The sequence below is a fragment of the Hyaena hyaena genome, unplaced genomic scaffold, assembly GCF_003009895.1.
Source record: "Hyaena hyaena isolate Hyena2069 unplaced genomic scaffold, ASM300989v1 scaffold_189, whole genome shotgun sequence".
NCBI classification, from domain to species: Eukaryota; Metazoa; Chordata; class Mammalia; order Carnivora; family Hyaenidae; genus Hyaena; species Hyaena hyaena.
The window spans coordinates 2,614,816-2,631,171 of record NW_024080821.1 but is presented as its reverse complement, the minus strand read 5'-3'; the positions used below and the strand labels follow the sequence as shown (position 1 = coordinate 2,631,171).

General features: G+C 41.3%; 1 protein-coding gene and 1 long non-coding RNA gene across 2 annotated transcripts in view; one reads left to right on the top strand and one right to left on the bottom strand.

Annotated features, from left to right (window-relative positions):
* LOC120237729 (leucine-rich repeat-containing protein 37A2-like) overlaps positions 1-16,356 on the top strand; it is a 56,335-nt gene that overhangs the window by 39,748 nt on the left and 231 nt on the right. Inside the window, 7 exon segments of the mRNA XM_039241128.1 lie at positions 5,631-5,749; positions 7,780-9,596; positions 9,968-10,045; positions 10,047-10,073; positions 14,493-14,542; positions 16,061-16,115; positions 16,194-16,336. Of these exon segments, the coding sequence (XP_039097059.1) occupies positions 5,631-5,749; positions 7,780-9,596; positions 9,968-10,045; positions 10,047-10,073; positions 14,493-14,542; positions 16,061-16,115; positions 16,194-16,336 (2,289 nt within the window).
* On the bottom strand, positions 10,205-12,458 carry LOC120237733. The gene is made up of 2 exons (XR_005530032.1): positions 12,418-12,458; positions 10,205-10,683 (listed from the first exon to the last, which is right to left on the bottom strand). It is a non-coding gene; the product is annotated as an uncharacterized LOC120237733 (long non-coding RNA).

The window sequence follows — 16,356 nt, the reverse complement described above, 5'->3', positions numbered from 1 at the left end:
ACCAATTTGAGTTCATTTCTGTGTATGGTTTGGATTGAAGTTTGGTTTTTTTTGCATGTGGATATCCAATTGTTCCAACACCATTTTGTGGAAAGACTATCCTTTCTCCACTCAACTGCCTAAGAACCTGAACATAAGTTGTCCATATACCTCTTTCCTTCTGGACTTTCTGTCTCTTTGATCTGTTTGTCTAAATTTACATAATATCACAAAGTCTTTTTCTTTTAATTTTTTTAATGTTTTATTTATTTCTAGGAGAGAGAGAGAGAGAGAGAGAGAGACAGGGTGAGCAGGGGAGGGTCAGAGAGAGAGGGAATCACAGACTCTGAAACAGGCTCCAGGCTCTGAGCTGGCAGTCAGCACAGAGCCCGACGCGGGGCTCGAACCCACGAACCGCGAGATCGTGACCTAAGCGAAAGTCGGACGCTTAACCGACTAAGCCACCCAGGCGTCCCACAGAGTCTTCAAGTGTAGCTTCATAAGACTAGAAATCAGGCAGCGGTAGTCCTCCAATTTTGTTCTTTTTCAAAGCCGTTTCAGCTCTTCCAGGACTTGTACATTTCCCTATGATTTTTAGAATTAGCTTGCAATTTCTACAGAAAAGCCTGCTGGGATTTTGATCTGTAAGCCTATTTGCGGAGAATTGAGATCTTAACCATATTGAATCCTTTGATCCATGAATACTTTATATCTCTCCATTTACTTAATTCTCATTTAATTTCTCTCAGGAATATTTTATAGTTTTCAGTGTGCGAGCCTTTTACATCTTTTATCAGATTCATTCCTAAGTGCTTTATATTTCTGATGCTATCATAAATAATATTTTTTAAAATTTCAATTTCTAATTGTTCATTGATAGCTAATAGAGATCAATTATTTTTTGTATATTGATCCTTTATCCTATAAATTTGATTCAACTCATTTATTATTTCTAGTAAACTTTTTTATAAAAGATTCCATCAGGTTTTCCACATAAGCAATCATTCTATCTGCAAATACAGTTTTGTGTCTTCCTTTATATTTTGAATACATTTTATTTCTTTTTCTTGGTCCTATGTACTGGCTAGAACCTTCAGTGCAATGTCAAACAGAAGTTATGAGAGAAGACATCCCTTACCTTTATTCTGATCTTGGAGAGAAAGCACTTGTCTTTCACCATTAAATATGATGATAGGTTTTTTTTTTTGTAGAAGTCTTTTATCAAGTTGAAGAAGGCTCCTTCCATATCTACTTTGTTGAGGGTTTTTTTTTTTTATTGTAATCATAAATGGATGTTAGGTTTGTTAGATGCTTTTTCTCCACCTATTGCAATGATTGTATGGTGTTTATTTTTTAGTTTATTAACTTGGGTAAATTACATTGATTTTCAAATATTAAACCAATCTTGCATTCTTGAGAAACCCCACTTTGTCATGATGTAGCATATTTTCATGTATTATTAGATTTGATATGGTAAAAATTTGTTTAGAATTTTGCATGTGTGGGGGTGCCAGGGTGCTCAGTCAGTTAAGCATCTGACTCTTGATGGTGGCTCAGGTCATGGTCTCCCAGTTTGAGACTGAGCCCCTCATCAGGCTCTGTGCTGGCAGCGCAGACCTGCTTGAGATTCTTTCTCTCCTTCCCTCTCAGCCCCTTCCCCACTTGCATGTTCTCTCTCTCTCAAAATAAATTTTAAAAAAAGAATTTTGCATGTGTGTTCATGAGAGATATTGGTCTATAGTTTTCTTCTAATGTCTCTGTCTATTTTTCATAAGGTAAAAGTTGGCCTTCAAAATGAATTGGAAATATTCCCTTCTCTTCAATTCTCTAGTACAGTTGTACAGAATTGGCATTATTTCTTCCCTAAATGTTTGCTAGAATTCACCAGTGAAGCTTGTGGGCTTGAAGTTTTCTTTGTGAGAAAGTGTTAAACTACACATTTTATTCCTTTAATCATGCTACTTAAGTTACATACTTATTTTTGAGTAGTTTAAGTCTTTCAAGGAATCTATTTAATCTTGAAGTTATTGACATATTGACATAAAGTATCTTATAATATTCCCTTATTATCCTTTTAGTATCTGTAGAATTGAAGTGATGTCACTCCACTCATTTTTGATGTTGATACTAAAAGCTGCCTTTTCATTTCACTGACTTCTCTATTTTTCTGTTTTCCATTGTCTTTATTTCTGCTTTGATCTTTATTATTCCATTTCCTCTCCGTACTCAGTGATGCATTTCCTTTTCTTCTTTTAGTTTCTTAAAAGTGGAGGCTGGGGAAGATGAATACTGTATGAGCAACATCCCACATGTTGACATGTTGTGTTTTTAGTTTCAGTCAGTACAAAATAGTTTTTAACTTCCATTTTGATTTATTTGGCTGATAGGGTTACTTAGGAGTGTGTTGTTTAGTTTCTAAATATTTGGAGATTTTACAGATCTGTAAAATGGTCACAGAACATATGTGGTCATGGAACATATGTTGAATGATGGAATCCTTTTAAATTTACTGAGACTTGTTTTATAGCCAATGAATTCTCATAATAGATGAGAATATGATCTATTTTGATAAATATGTGTCCACTTGAAAAAAAAACATGTAGTCTGCTGATTTGGTGTGGAGCGTTCTATAAATGTCAATTAGGTCAAGTAGGTTGATAGTATTTTTCAAGTCTGCTGTATCTTTACTGATTTTCTATATATTTTTTTCTGTCAATTATTGAGAGAGGGATATTGAAATACCCAACTAGTATATTTATGTATCTTCCTTTCCTATTCTTCTAAATATATTTTGAAGTTCTATTATCAGATACATACATTTTTAGGTTATGTATTTTCTTTTTTTTTTTTTTTTTAAATGTTTTATTTATTTCTAGGAGAGAGAGAGAGAGACAGCGTGAGCAGGGGAGGGTCAGAGAGAGAGGGAGTCACAGACTGAAACAGGCTCCAGGCTCCGAGCTGGCAGTCAGCACAGAGCCCAACGCGGGGCTCAAACCCACAAACCCTGAGATCATGACCTAAGCGAAAGTCGGACGCTTAACCGACTAAGCCACCCAGGCGCCCCTAGGTTATGTATTTTCTATTAGTTGACATTTCTATTGTGATGGAATAACCTCCTTTATCCTTGGTAATATCTTTGCTTTGAAATTGACTTTGTCTTATAGCAATATAGCCACTCAAGATTTCTTTTTATTAGTGTTAGCAAAGCATAATTTTTTCTGTATTTTAACCTACTTATATCTTTCTATTGAAGATGATTCTTACAGACAGTATATAGTTGGCTTTTGCTTTTTTAGCCAGTATGACAACTCTATCTTTTAATCAGGGTTATTATACCATTTATATTTAATGTAATTATTTATATGATTACATTTAAAGTTACTGTTTACTCTTTTCTATGTATCCCATCTGTTTTTGGTTTCTTTTTCTTTTATTCCTTCTCTTGGATTGATTTAGTACATTTTATTATTTTTGGGGGGGATAAATAGTTACAACTCAGGTTTTGTTATTTTAGTAGTTGTTTAATGGTTTGTAGTGTTGATCTTTCAGTTATCACAGTCTATCTTCAAATGATATTATATGATTTCATGAATAATATAAAAACCTTACAATAAATAGTGTACTTCCATTGTTCTCCTCCTGGCCTTTGTGCTATTGTTTTCATACATTTTACTTTTAGCACACCAAATTATTTTTTTGTTTAAATAATCAATTGTCTCTTTTACTGAAATATAGATCATGTAATATTAAATTATATAGTGATTCAACAATTATATACATTATGAAATGCTCACCACAATAAGTGTTTTACAGTATTGTTGACTATATTAACTCTGCTGTACTTTTCATCTGGTGACTTATTTATTTTATAACTGGAAATTTTTACCTCTTAATCCTTTTCACTCATTTTGTCCATATCCCCAGTTTGTTCTCCATATTTATGAGTGTTTTCCCTTTTTGTTGTTGTTTGTTCATTTTTTAAAATAATTTTTTAAATTTTTATTTAAATTCAAGTTAGTTGACATATAGTGTAGTAGTGTTTTCAGGAGTAGGATTTAGCGATTCATCACTTACATATAACACCCAGTGCTCATCCCAACAAGTGCCCTCCTTAATGCCCATCACCCATTCAGCCCATCCTCCCACCCATCTCTTCTCCAGCCACCCTCAGTTTGTTCTTTACATTTAAGAGTCTCTTATGATTTGCCTCCCTCTCTGTTTTTCTTATTCTATTTTTCCTTCCTTTCCCCTATGTTCATCTGTTTTGTTTCTTAAATTCCACAAATGAGTGAAATCATACGATATTTGTCTTTCTCTGACTGGCTTATTTTGCTTAGCATAATACACTCTAGTTCCATCCACCTTGTGTTGCAAACAGCAAGATTTCATTCTTTTTGATCACTGAGTAATACTCCATTGTATATATATTACCACATATTCTTTATCCATTCATCAATTGATGGACATTTGGGCTCTTTCCATAATTTGGCCACTGTTGATAGTGCTGCTATAAATATTGGGGTGCACATGCCCCTTCAAATTAGCATTTTTGTATCCTTTGGTTAAATGCCTAGTAGTACAATTGCTGGGTTGTAGGGTAGTTCTATTTTTAGCTTTTTGAAGAACCTCCATACTGTTTTTCAGAGTGGCTACAGCAGTTTGCATTCCCACCAACAGCACAAAAGGGTTCCCCTTTCTCCACAGCCTTGCCAACATCTTTTGTTTCCTGACTTACTAATTTTAGAAACATGTAAGATGGTGTCTCATCATGATTTTGATTTGTATTTATGATGGGTGATGTTGAGCATCTTATCTGTGTCTGTTAGCCATCTAGACCTCTTCTTCGAAAAAGTGTCTATTCATGCCTTCTGCCCCTTTATTAAGTGGATTATATATTGATTTTCGAGCTGAATTCCTTATATATTTTGGTTACTAGCCCTTTATCAGATATGTCATTTGCAAATATTTTCTCCCATTTCATCAGTTGCCATTTAGTTTTGTTGATTGTTTCCTTTCCTGTGCAGCTTATCTTTTTTTTTTTTTTTTTAATATTTATTTATTTTTGAGAGAGAGAAAGCACAAGAGTAGGGTAGGGACAGGGACAGAGGGAGACAGAGGACCCGAAGTAGGCTCCACACTGTCAGCACAGAGCCCAATGCGGGGCTCAAACTCATGAACCATGAGATCATGACCTGAGCCGAAGTCAGACACTTAACCGACTGAGCCACTCAGGGGTCCCGATTGGTTGCTTTTTATTCTCAATATGGGACATATTTCCGACTTATTCAGACTCTTAGAAGTCTACCCTTTTTCTGTGTGCTCTCAACCCAAAGTGAGACTTTGGGGTTGGAAGGAGATACTTCTGAATTAACCTACTGATCAGTGTCACCCAGTTCTAATCTCTGTCTTATTCTAGGGATACCATCCCCTTTGCCATCCCATACCTTTCTGCTGGGCACCTCTGTCCTTCTGTCTGTTTATTTACAGTATTCAAGAGCAGCAGTTGGCCAGCTGGTCCCTTCCCGACCATCCAGGCCATATGCCTCAAGAATTCCTTTTTGCACAGCCCTGTGATGACTTTCGTCTGCCTCTTTTCCCTACTCAAGTAACTCCTTTACCACTAATTTAATTCTCTGTGTTTCCATTTATAGGATTTTACCTAGCCGCATGGCCTGCTGTCTCTGCCAATTTAAAAGTACCATTGAGGTCGTCTGCAAGACAGTCAAGCTGCACTGTGACAGTGAATGTCTGACAAATGCCACGCTTTGTGGTAAGTCCTAATTGCCTGATGATACATTTATAAATTCTTATTTATGTTTTACATTTTATTTTTAATCAACCATAATACATTTTTTTAATGTTTATTCATTTTCAAGTGACAGGGAGAGAGCACGCATGCATGAGTTGGGGAGGGCCCGAGTGAGGGGGACAGAGGATCTGAAATGGGCTCTGTGCTGACAGCGGTGAGCCCAGTGCTGGGCTAGAACTCACAAACTATGAGATTGTGACCTGAGCCTAAGTCAGATGCCTAACTGACTGAGCCACCCAGGTGCCCTAACAATGGTAAATTTTTAAACCAATGATGTCATTGCATTATTTTTATTCATTCAGAGTTCAGATCCCTATATTCCTAAGAATGATTCCTTTGTTAAAAGTCAGATTCCCGGTTACATTATTAAGTCAGCTACCCCCAAATGAAAACCTGTTCACATAGTGCATCACAGTTTATAAGCTGATTTTTAGCTGCACTAGGTCTCAGGTGCCCTTTGTCTTATATGATAGGTGGAGGTCCGTCTTTGTTTATTTTGTTTTTGCAAGCATGTAAGAGGACAAGTGGTTCCGGTTTCAGAAAACATTTTATTCGGAGCTTCAGTGTTTCTGTTCCCCAGCCAGCTGCTACCCAGCCCTTCTCCTGGGTGAGAGGCTCTTCTGTTCTTGGGCCATCCAGCTCTTGTTCTGAGCCTTGAGCTTTTCTATCCAAAACACAGGTGTTTTAGGTTGTTTTCTGTATATTAGGCTTTATCAGCACTACCTTGATGACTTCCAAAATGTGCTTTTGCCCCAGGTAGCTTGAATCTGGGTCCCTGTCAATGGTCTAGGGCACAGCACAAATTACACTTTGTTCCTTCTATAAATACAGGGCTGTTTATTTCCCAAAACAATGTTTTACCAATTATATTACTCCCTTCTCCCTCAGAGGTGGGCAGAATAGGCATTTTTAATCTCCTTTTACAGGTGAGGAAGAATAAAATAGGGGTGTTAGGTGCCGCGGCCCAGCACTTAAGTCTCCTATCCCGTTTCGGGCTCCCTGCAAGCCCGTTGCTCCTCTTCTCTCGTGACCCTTATAACCTCCTCCTCTGACTCTCACCAGCACCACTAAAAATACTTCTAATTCTTCTGGAAAAGAAACCTAGCTGCACAGTGCCATTCAGTGTATACAAGCTGTACACTTGTCCTTCATGTAGTTGGAAGTTCTGGATGGTTCTCTAAGTAAAGCTAGAAATATGCTAGAATTGAAAGGAAATGAAAGTAAAGTAGGCATTTGACAAAAGGTTCTTTATCCCTTCTGCATTTTAAAACCTCAAGTATTATTCCATTGATTTATTGAACATTCCACATTGGCATATCTCTCGTTCCTGGAAAACATCTTAACCTATCCCCTAGATTCCTGCCCAAATTTAAGCAAAGAACCAGGGTGGAATTAATGGGTTTTGTTTTTGTTTTTGTTTTCTGTCTAGCGCTTATGTTATGGGAGGTGCGATACATGGGAGCAGGGACCAAACAAAGGAATTGGTGGGTAGGTGGAGAGGGCATGTTCAGGTGACGACTGCTAGTGGCGGGTGTTGTCATGTGCCTGTGATGGTAGCAAGAACACAAGCCCACTGAAGAGGTAGGAGGAGGAAGACTCATGCTCCCTCTCTGCCTCTGAAGCAGCACAGGGTGGGGTACGTGCATGCCAGGGGTCACAGCAGATCTGCACACGGTTTAGCTGAGTGTCTTCCAGCCTTGGCTTTTCTTGGGTCCTGGGCAGTCAGCCCTTAGGGACCAATGGAATAATCCTAAATATAGCTATTCACACTATGGAATGTTCTGAGGAAATAGCCACTGTTTCAAAAAACATCTTTTTCTCCTTTTGTCATTGCCAATTGTAGGTTCAAATTTGAGTTTGTCTCCTCTCTAAATGGCATTCAAGTATTTGCTGATTCTTAATTTATTTGACTAGGATGTATGCCTGTGCATTGACAAAAAGCTGTGCTTTTTGTATTTCGTTATCAAAACTCGTCTCTTCTTTTCTGACAGATGAGGAAGTATATATAAGGAGTGAGGAAGGATCATTCATGAAGGTATTGAAAGCTCGGAAGAAGAGCACCAGCACTGAACTGACTATTGAGGCAGAAAAGCCATCCTCAGACAAAAGTGGCATCGGTTTGTCAGCCTTTATGAATGAGCAGCTAGACTTTAATGATGAAAGTGATGTCATTAGCGCACTGAATTACATATTGCCTTACTTCTCAGAGGGACATCTAGAAGACGTAGAATCGACGTTATTACCATTCATTAAACTTCTGTTTTCAAGTGTGCAAGAGGGAGACAGTCCTGTGGGTCACTTGACAAACAACACACAGGAACCTTCTCTTAAACCTGGATCCAACAATTCAACTTACAAGAATAAACTGAGGAAACTCTATTTTCTGGAAAACTTGTTAGATGCAGAAATTCAGGGAAAAGTTGATGAGGTTAAAGAGAAAGAAAAAACTGCCCTGCTTATACCTTCCAGCCTTTTAGGTCCCAAGTTTAAACGTCAAATCTTTCCAAAGAAATTGGAAACTGCTCAATCACAGGAAAAGAGCCTAGACAAGGTTGAGAATGTCGGGACAAAAATGCTGAGAGTGAACAAGGTCATCAAGGGCCTGAAGGGCATCCGGGAAAGGCGCCTTAAAGAAATGAGACGTCAGAATACCCAGAGGAAACAGAATGCCCAGCCATTTGTGGAGAATGTGGCCGAAGAAAGACGGCTCGAGAGACCGTCCGCAGGGGGGCTGGAACAGCTTCACGTGGCACAGAGGCCCCGGAAATTGGTGGGAAGCTCCTTCAAAACAGAGCCCTCATTCATACAGGAACACAAGGCAGCGGTCTCTTCGTTCCTGAAACAATACTCTGTGGGAAGGCCTGCTGCCTCCACCGCTCCCAAATCCCCAGCTGAGGTGAAAAACAAATCAAAAGACTTGACATACCCCATTTCTGTTTTAGAAGACGCAAATGCTAGAGTTAGAAACATGAAGGCTTCCAGACCAGCCTCACATTCCAGAAAAAAATACCTCTTCCATAAAACTCACTCGCGTGTGGTCCACAGAACACCCAAGGCCAAACTGAATCACAAGTCGAGAAAGGAAAGTTCACTCAGTAATAGACTGATGCTCGCAAAGAGGCCTCTGTTCTCTGCAGTCAAGAGCCTCATAAATTCCCCTTCACGGGAGGATTTTTCATCTCCCGGAGAAATGGGTCCTCAGGAAACTCCTTTTCCAGAATTATTTACTCTTTCAAAACCTAACAGAGAAAACACTACCGTAGAGAACACTAATGCACAAAATATCTTTGAAGAAAATATTTCTACAGGAAACACTACTCGGCCAGAACAAACCTTCCCTGAATTCACAAGCCGTAAGAATCTTTCCATGGCTAATTCTATCATTACTGCAGACGGCTCCGCGCCGACCGCTAAACAAGCCAACAATTCGCAATGGGAATACTACAGTGTGGGCACTGACTTGCCCTCCGAGGCCTCAGGCTTCACTGTGTCCAACCCCTCATCCCCAGGTGATCTATTTGAGATGCAGTTAAACCAGCAGCTACGGCCCCTCATCCCCAACAATGATGTGAGAAGGCTCATTTCTCACGTTATCCGGACTTTGAAAATGGACTGCTCTGAGACCCACGTGCAGCTGGCCTGTGCCAAGCTCATCTCCAGGACAGGCCTCCTGATGAAGCTTCTCAGCGAGCAGCAAGAGATGAAAGTATCCAAGGCAGAGTGGGATACGGACCAATGGAAAAATGAGAATTACATCAATGAGAGCAGTGAAGCCCAGGGTGAACAGAAAGGGGCGGATTCAAGGGAGGTGAGGATAACATCCCAAAATGTGGGATCTGGGCTTTTAGTCGGTTTCAGACACAGACCCACACACAAAGACCAGCAGCTCCTAGTCTGGGTCTTAGCCACATAACCTTGGCTAAGACAGTGATCTGCCACTTTGCTCATTTAGAAAACGGCACCACTATTCCCAAGGGTAGACAAGGGGAAGCCCTGACATACAAGATAAATTCTTGAAGAAGATGCTGATGATAAGATTACATATCACATTAGGTTTGGTATACTCCTTAAGAACCTGTAAGCGATGCATCTGAAAGAATGGGGTTTTAGAGTCATTAAAAAATAGTTAGCTTTCATCGTGTCTCTGTTTTCTAAACAAACTGTTCTTTACCTTTTTAGCTCACAAAAGAAGTTCCAGGTTATGGCTACAACAACAAGCTCATCTTGGCAATATCCGTGACTGTAGTAGTGATGATAGTTGATCATCGTTTTCTGTCTCATTGAGGTAAGGACAACAGTTAATTCAGATTTCCAGACTATGTTCCTTCTTTATAATAGATGCTGAACCCACAAGCTGAAAATCCAAGCCACTTTCCCACCTATCACTACTTAATATCCCTCTTCAGTCTGGAGAACTGAGATATACCTTGTCCATTAATTGCAAAGTCCCTTCCAGGGATTTAAAGGGACCTCACTGCCAGGAGATGCCTGTGGCCTGTGACCAAGATAACAAGCCATTAGATTGTTCTGAGACGTTAAGTTTAAGGAAGCCACAGTTGACGTGACAGTAAAATTTCTTCAACTCAAAAAAATTATGTCGATTTGATGCACTCAGCTGCCATTCTCCTACCACCACTGATTTCTTTCCTTGTTGGCTGAAATGATGAGAGAGATACAGTCTTCACCTTCGTGGAGCTATCAGTCATCCTGGAAGAAAGTACATGGCTTAGAGATAAGAGTGTCATCGTGCTGATGAATTAGATGCACTTAGCAGCTCTCTCCTCCACTTGGCAAGGCATCGTGTAAATAGGTTTGATCAAAACACCGCAGCTAAAATCCTGCATCAGGCTACTCAAAGCATGTCATGTTTACAGCTGCCTATTCCTGGAGCTTGCCTGTATTGAATATATGTTCAATAGATTTAGTCACACACACACACACACACATATATATATACACACACATATATATATACACACACATATATATATGGCTTATTACTTTTCCCAACAGGCAGGGGCTAACATTTTTAAAAGAGTGATTTAACAAGTTGACAGTCTTGACTCTATCTTACCTCCCTACCTAATTTACCTTATTTACCTTTTCTGCTGTCACGGCAGCCCTCCATTCCAGCCAAAGCAGCCCCTCACCATCCCCTAGCCAGACATGCCGATTCTTTTGTCGGTGACTTTGCCCATCTGAAATTCCCTTATTTCACTCTGCCTGTGGAAGTCCCATGATCTCTCAGAAGCCAACTCAAGTTCATCTTTCTTCATAAAGACTTCCCTGAATATTGTAATACTCCTGGTCCTGGTCCTTCTGGGAGAGTGTCACCATTTCTTAGGGTCCCAGTGACGCATTCCCCTCTCCTGATAACAAAAATATGCTAAGTAGTCTTTAAATTTTTAAAAATATTTTACTTGTTTCTGTCAGAGAGAGAGTGTGTGAGCAGGGGAGGGTCACAGAGAGAGGGAGATGCAGACTCTGAAACAGGCTCGAGGCTCTGAGCTTGCTGTCAGCACAGAGCCCGACTCGGGGCTCGAACCCATGATCTGTGAGCTCATGCATGACCTGAGCCGAAGTCGGACACTTAACTGACTGAGCCACCCAGGTGCCCCTAAACAGTTTTTAAAAAGCAGCTCTCCAAGAGAGAAACACCAAGGTCAACACATCACAGATCAGAGCAGTGATATGGAAGGCTTCCTAGTCTATCAGACATGAGCAAAACCTGACTGGCTATATTAACTGCTAAAGAGAAACATGTCTGTCTTCAGGAGGGTTGGTCAGTAGCAAAAGCGTAGAAATGGTGAGGAAGAGACCGGCATGGGCAGTGCCCAAGAGTGGAGATGGCACCTCAGGCAACAGATGAGGGTCAGGCCCACCAGCCGGGCCGTGTCTGTGGGGAGATGGGTGGATCTGGCTACCTCTGTCCTTTCCATTAAACATCGGATTCAGCTGACTACGTTTCTTCTAATTCTCTTCTCGCCAAGTAGCCCTCTGATTATGCGTCAGTGTGCCACAGAGGCCTGTCTCCACGGAAGGTAATTCCCAGCCACGTGACACAGATTACCTGTCTGTGGGACAGATTCTTTTCTCGCTGTCAAGTCATGGCCCGGGATTCTGATTTTGATCAATCCCGTGACACTGATAAGGTGAGATCGTCTCCATATAGGAAGAAGTGTGTTCTCTCTTGTCAAGGACAGAGTCTGACTTCTGAGCCTAGGAACTAGCATGGGCTCAACTTACCTACTACAGCCCCTGGAAAGAGAGATCATTGGCCATTGTCCAGTCAGTGCTATGCATCTTGAGGTGGCCTGTGGCCTTGCGCTTTGGGGGAAGTTCTATAAACTCCGATTGCTGCTTTAAATTCCTATGTAGTTTAACCTTGCATTTGTATTCTTTGTGTGGTTTCATTATTTCCTCTCCCTACTGAGATGACAAACTTTTTGAGGACAGAGACCATGCAGTGTATTTCCTGTAGTAGATGGTAGTGGTGCTCAAAGGAAGAGAGATAAGGCCTTATGTCGATTTCACAAGGAGGACTAATGCCGCCTAATATTTATGTGAGGTAGCATACAGAGTCCGGCAATAGACAGACCCATGGGTCACTAGGACTTTTGAAATGTTACCTTTTAGAGGCTCCTGGGTGGCTCAGTCAGTTAAATGTCCGACTTCAGCTCAGGTCATAATCTCAGGGTTCGTTTGTTTGAGCCCCACGTCGGGCTCTCTGCTGACAGCTCAGAGCCTGGAGCCTGCTTTGGATTCTGTGGCTCCCTCTCTCTGCCCCTCTCTTGCTCTCACTCTGTCTTTGTTGCTCTCAAAAATAAACAAACACTGAAATGTTACCTTTTAGTATTCAAATCAGTGGAAGAAAATCAATGGCAATAGAACAGCTGTGTAGTTAGTTATTTGGGAGGAAAGTAACGGCAGATCCCTATTTCTCACCTTAAAAAAAAAAAACCTATTTCAGTAAATGTAAAAAAAGAGGAAAAAGAACCCATAAAAGTATTAGAAGAAAACGGAAGCAATATTTTTATAATCTTGTGGTGAGAAAAAGCTTTGGGACCTGATACCATAGGCAGAAACCTTTGATAGATTTGGTCATCTCGACTGGCTTATGCCAAGCATAGGGAAAAGAATTTTCCACCGCTGATCTGCCCCCACAGTTCTGTGAGGACAGCCTTACCATCCTTCGTCCATACATAGAAGGGGATCCGCTTACGGCGCCTGTGGCAAAACGCAAAGCCGGCCCCAGTTGTGCCTGCAGCCAGCCCGTGCTCCTCTCCCACTGTTCTGTCTCCTTCACGATGAAAACACTAGCAAATACTCGAAACACTGAAACTCAGTGAAAGCCCATGAAAGGATTAATGTATTTCATCGGAAGAGAGTTTTATGAATCAACAGGAAGAGGACAAACACAGGGGACCGGGGGCAGGACTGCGACAGAGGGGAGGCCGTCGACCATCCATCGCCGTGTCTGCCGGCCTCTCCTCGTGGCTTCGGGCCGTGGGTCTTGTCAGCAGTGCCTTTTCTCCTCATAGTACAACAGTAGTCTCTGAAGTTTTCGTCTGTACTCATAATATTCGTTGTGATTTATTATTATTTTTCTAATCTGTATGGAACCCGGTTGGTGTTTTGGGACAGTCGAGGTGGGGGATCTAACTTCTTCCGCTTACCTAAAGATCCAATTACTTTGAAGCCGTTTCTTGAATGGTTCATTCTGTCTTCACTGATCTAAAATACGATTTTTATCTGGACTCTATTCTCTCAGTCTGGTGTTCTTTTCCTGTACCCATATTACACTACGTACTTAAGTTCCTTTATAAGAACACATTTGAATGTCTGCTCTGTGATCTTCTTTTTCATACATTTCGTAGCCAGGCTCGCACATTCTACCAAATGTCAGCTGGCCAGTTTTTGTTTAAAGGACTATCTTGAGATCTGAATAGGATTGCATTGAATTTGTAGGTTAATTTGAGGGGAGTTGACATCTTTACAGTATTTTAGCAGCATGTATTTGTTTCTTCTTAATGTCCTTCAGAAGAGTTTAAATGTTTTCATCTCATAGGTCTTACCCATTCTTTGCTAAGTTTATTCCCAGGTACTTTATGCCTTTTTTACTGATAATTGTAAATGGGATCTTTCTTCAGTTTTTTTCACTAGTATTTGTGGAACATAGGAAAGCCATTGAGGTTTACATGTTGATCTCTTGATTTCGTATCTAGCCATCTTACTGAATTCTTATATTACTTCCAATAAAATTTTAGTGGACTCTCTTGGGCCTTTTGGTTTTTCCATAATTTCAAATGCCAATATGTCGTGTCTCTTCCTTTCTAAGACTTCATTTTTTCCCCAGTGCATCAGTTAGGACCCCCTCCATAGCGATGAATAGCAGCAGTGATAACAGACATCCTACCCTTGTCCTGGACTTTAAAATAGTGCTCTGGTTTTGGTTTCTGGTAGACACTTTTCCTCCTCCTAAGAATTTTTATTAGGAATTATCTGTTGAATGTTATCTAAAATGGTCAATCCAATGTATTTCCAGCTGCACACAAGTTAGGTGCTGCGGAAGAGTCCAAATCCTATTAAACAGCAATTCCCGTCCTCAAAAAAGTTATCATCTCACTGGGCAGGTGAGACGTAAAGTGCAAAGGAATGTGGTCATTGCAATGGGTAACTGTGATCGTGTTTTCTTCCAAAACAGATTTATTCTCATAGAGCAGCAGTAGAGGAAAGTAAAGAAGGAAACTCAAGGTAAATATTAGTCTGGCAATCATTAAAGTAGAATTTAGACGTAGATTTTCAAACTCATCTATTTCAATCCTCATGTTTTACAGCCAGGAAATCACCAAAAGCAGAAAGAATATTTGGCGTAACGCTTTGCCTGGATCCAGCAAAATTAGCTTCCCAGCCAAACCTGAGTTAGAATGGGGCTGGCACAGAGAATCTAGACCTTTAAAGAAAGAGCATGGGGTGGGGGGCGAGGGCGGAAATGTTGTTCGTACCTGTTCCTGCTGGCGGTGGGCATCCGGCCTGGCCAGAGACCTTCTCGGAGGCTCTGGAGAAGGGACAGGGAGGGCCAAGACTCGTGGGGTTAAGGGGCGAGTCTTCAAGGCTGATGGAAGGTAGAACACATGAGTCCTTCCTATAAAGAGGCAGGAAAACTTCCCTCCTCCTCCTCCTGGTTTTTGAGGCCCCATTCTGCCAGAATGGTCCCTTTATCCAGACCCAATGAAATTTTAACTGGGAGAGACCTTGCATGATTAGTTATCTCTTCGTTTTATAATAATGAAATGGAGAAGGAGAAAGTGAAGAGGTCTTGCCCCATGGTCATACTGCTAGTGAGGGGCAGAAAGAAGATGGTTCCTTTCCAGTTGGGCACTTCTCTGATTACAGTGTTCTTGGGCTGCGAGCTACATTTTATGTCACGACTCAGTGCACACAAACTGTATAGACATAAGTAGTTTCTAAAACAAACTTACTATACACCCAGATTTTTCTGTGCTTTTTTTTTAAGTTTATTATTTATTTTGGTGGGGAGGGGGCGGGGGTGGGGTGGGGAGAGAATTCCAGCAGGCTCCGCAGTTGCCAGTGCAGAGCCAGACACGGGGCTTAATCTCATGATCCGTGAGATCATCTCTTGAGGCAAAATCACGAGTTGGCCGCTCATCTGACTGAGCCACCCAGGAACCCCCTATTCTGTTTGTATTCAAAAAGAATATTTTGTGTTTTAGTGCTAGTCATGAGTTTTAAGGTGGTTTCACGACTCACTCATCTGCCTGACGTGTGAAAGTCAGTGAGCTAGATAACTTTGCTGGTTGGACTCAAGCATTCACTTGGTGCGATTCAACTTGTAAGATAAAGCAGCTAGGAAAATGGAAGCACCTCCCCACCCCCCAGCAAATGATGCCTGTGAGGCTAAGTCCGACGGGGACCCGTGTAAAATGCTTCTGGAGAGAGTTAGGTGCTTCTGCCATGTGGTCACCCAGTTTGTTGACCGCACTAGGGCACTTGGCCAAGGGCCCAGAAGGTGAGTAGGGTGAAACCCTGTTTATACTCCATGCCAAGCCACATACAAAGGTCTCCCAGAGACACCGTGGGGCCATTATGGACAGACACAGGAAAATTCTGAAAGCCCAGCATATACAGAACTATGTTTGAGATCCCAGGTCTGTGTTGGTTTTGCTTGCTAATAAGACCGGAGATCCACGTTGTGAGAGGCGTGGAAGACGGCACGAATCACTAACAGTCTGCCTGTGTGTTTCCTCCAAGGGGCTTCTTCCAATCTCTGCTGGGTCGGAGATGCTCCACGGAAAGTGACAATCAGGTAAACCCGAGGAGGATGAGGTCCCATGGCTGGAGAGGCAGGGGAAACAGAACTGACGTTGTCCTTCCCGTTTCCTAGGAGGGCTTTTTCTGGATAAGGCGGCCACTGTGGCTCAGGGACATGTACAGACCTCTCAACGCCACACGCAAGAAAAACATGGCACAGAAGCTGCATGACAAGGATTCTTCTGATGAGGATGAGATTTTCAACAAGGAACCAGGGTGCATGATGGGGGAAGATT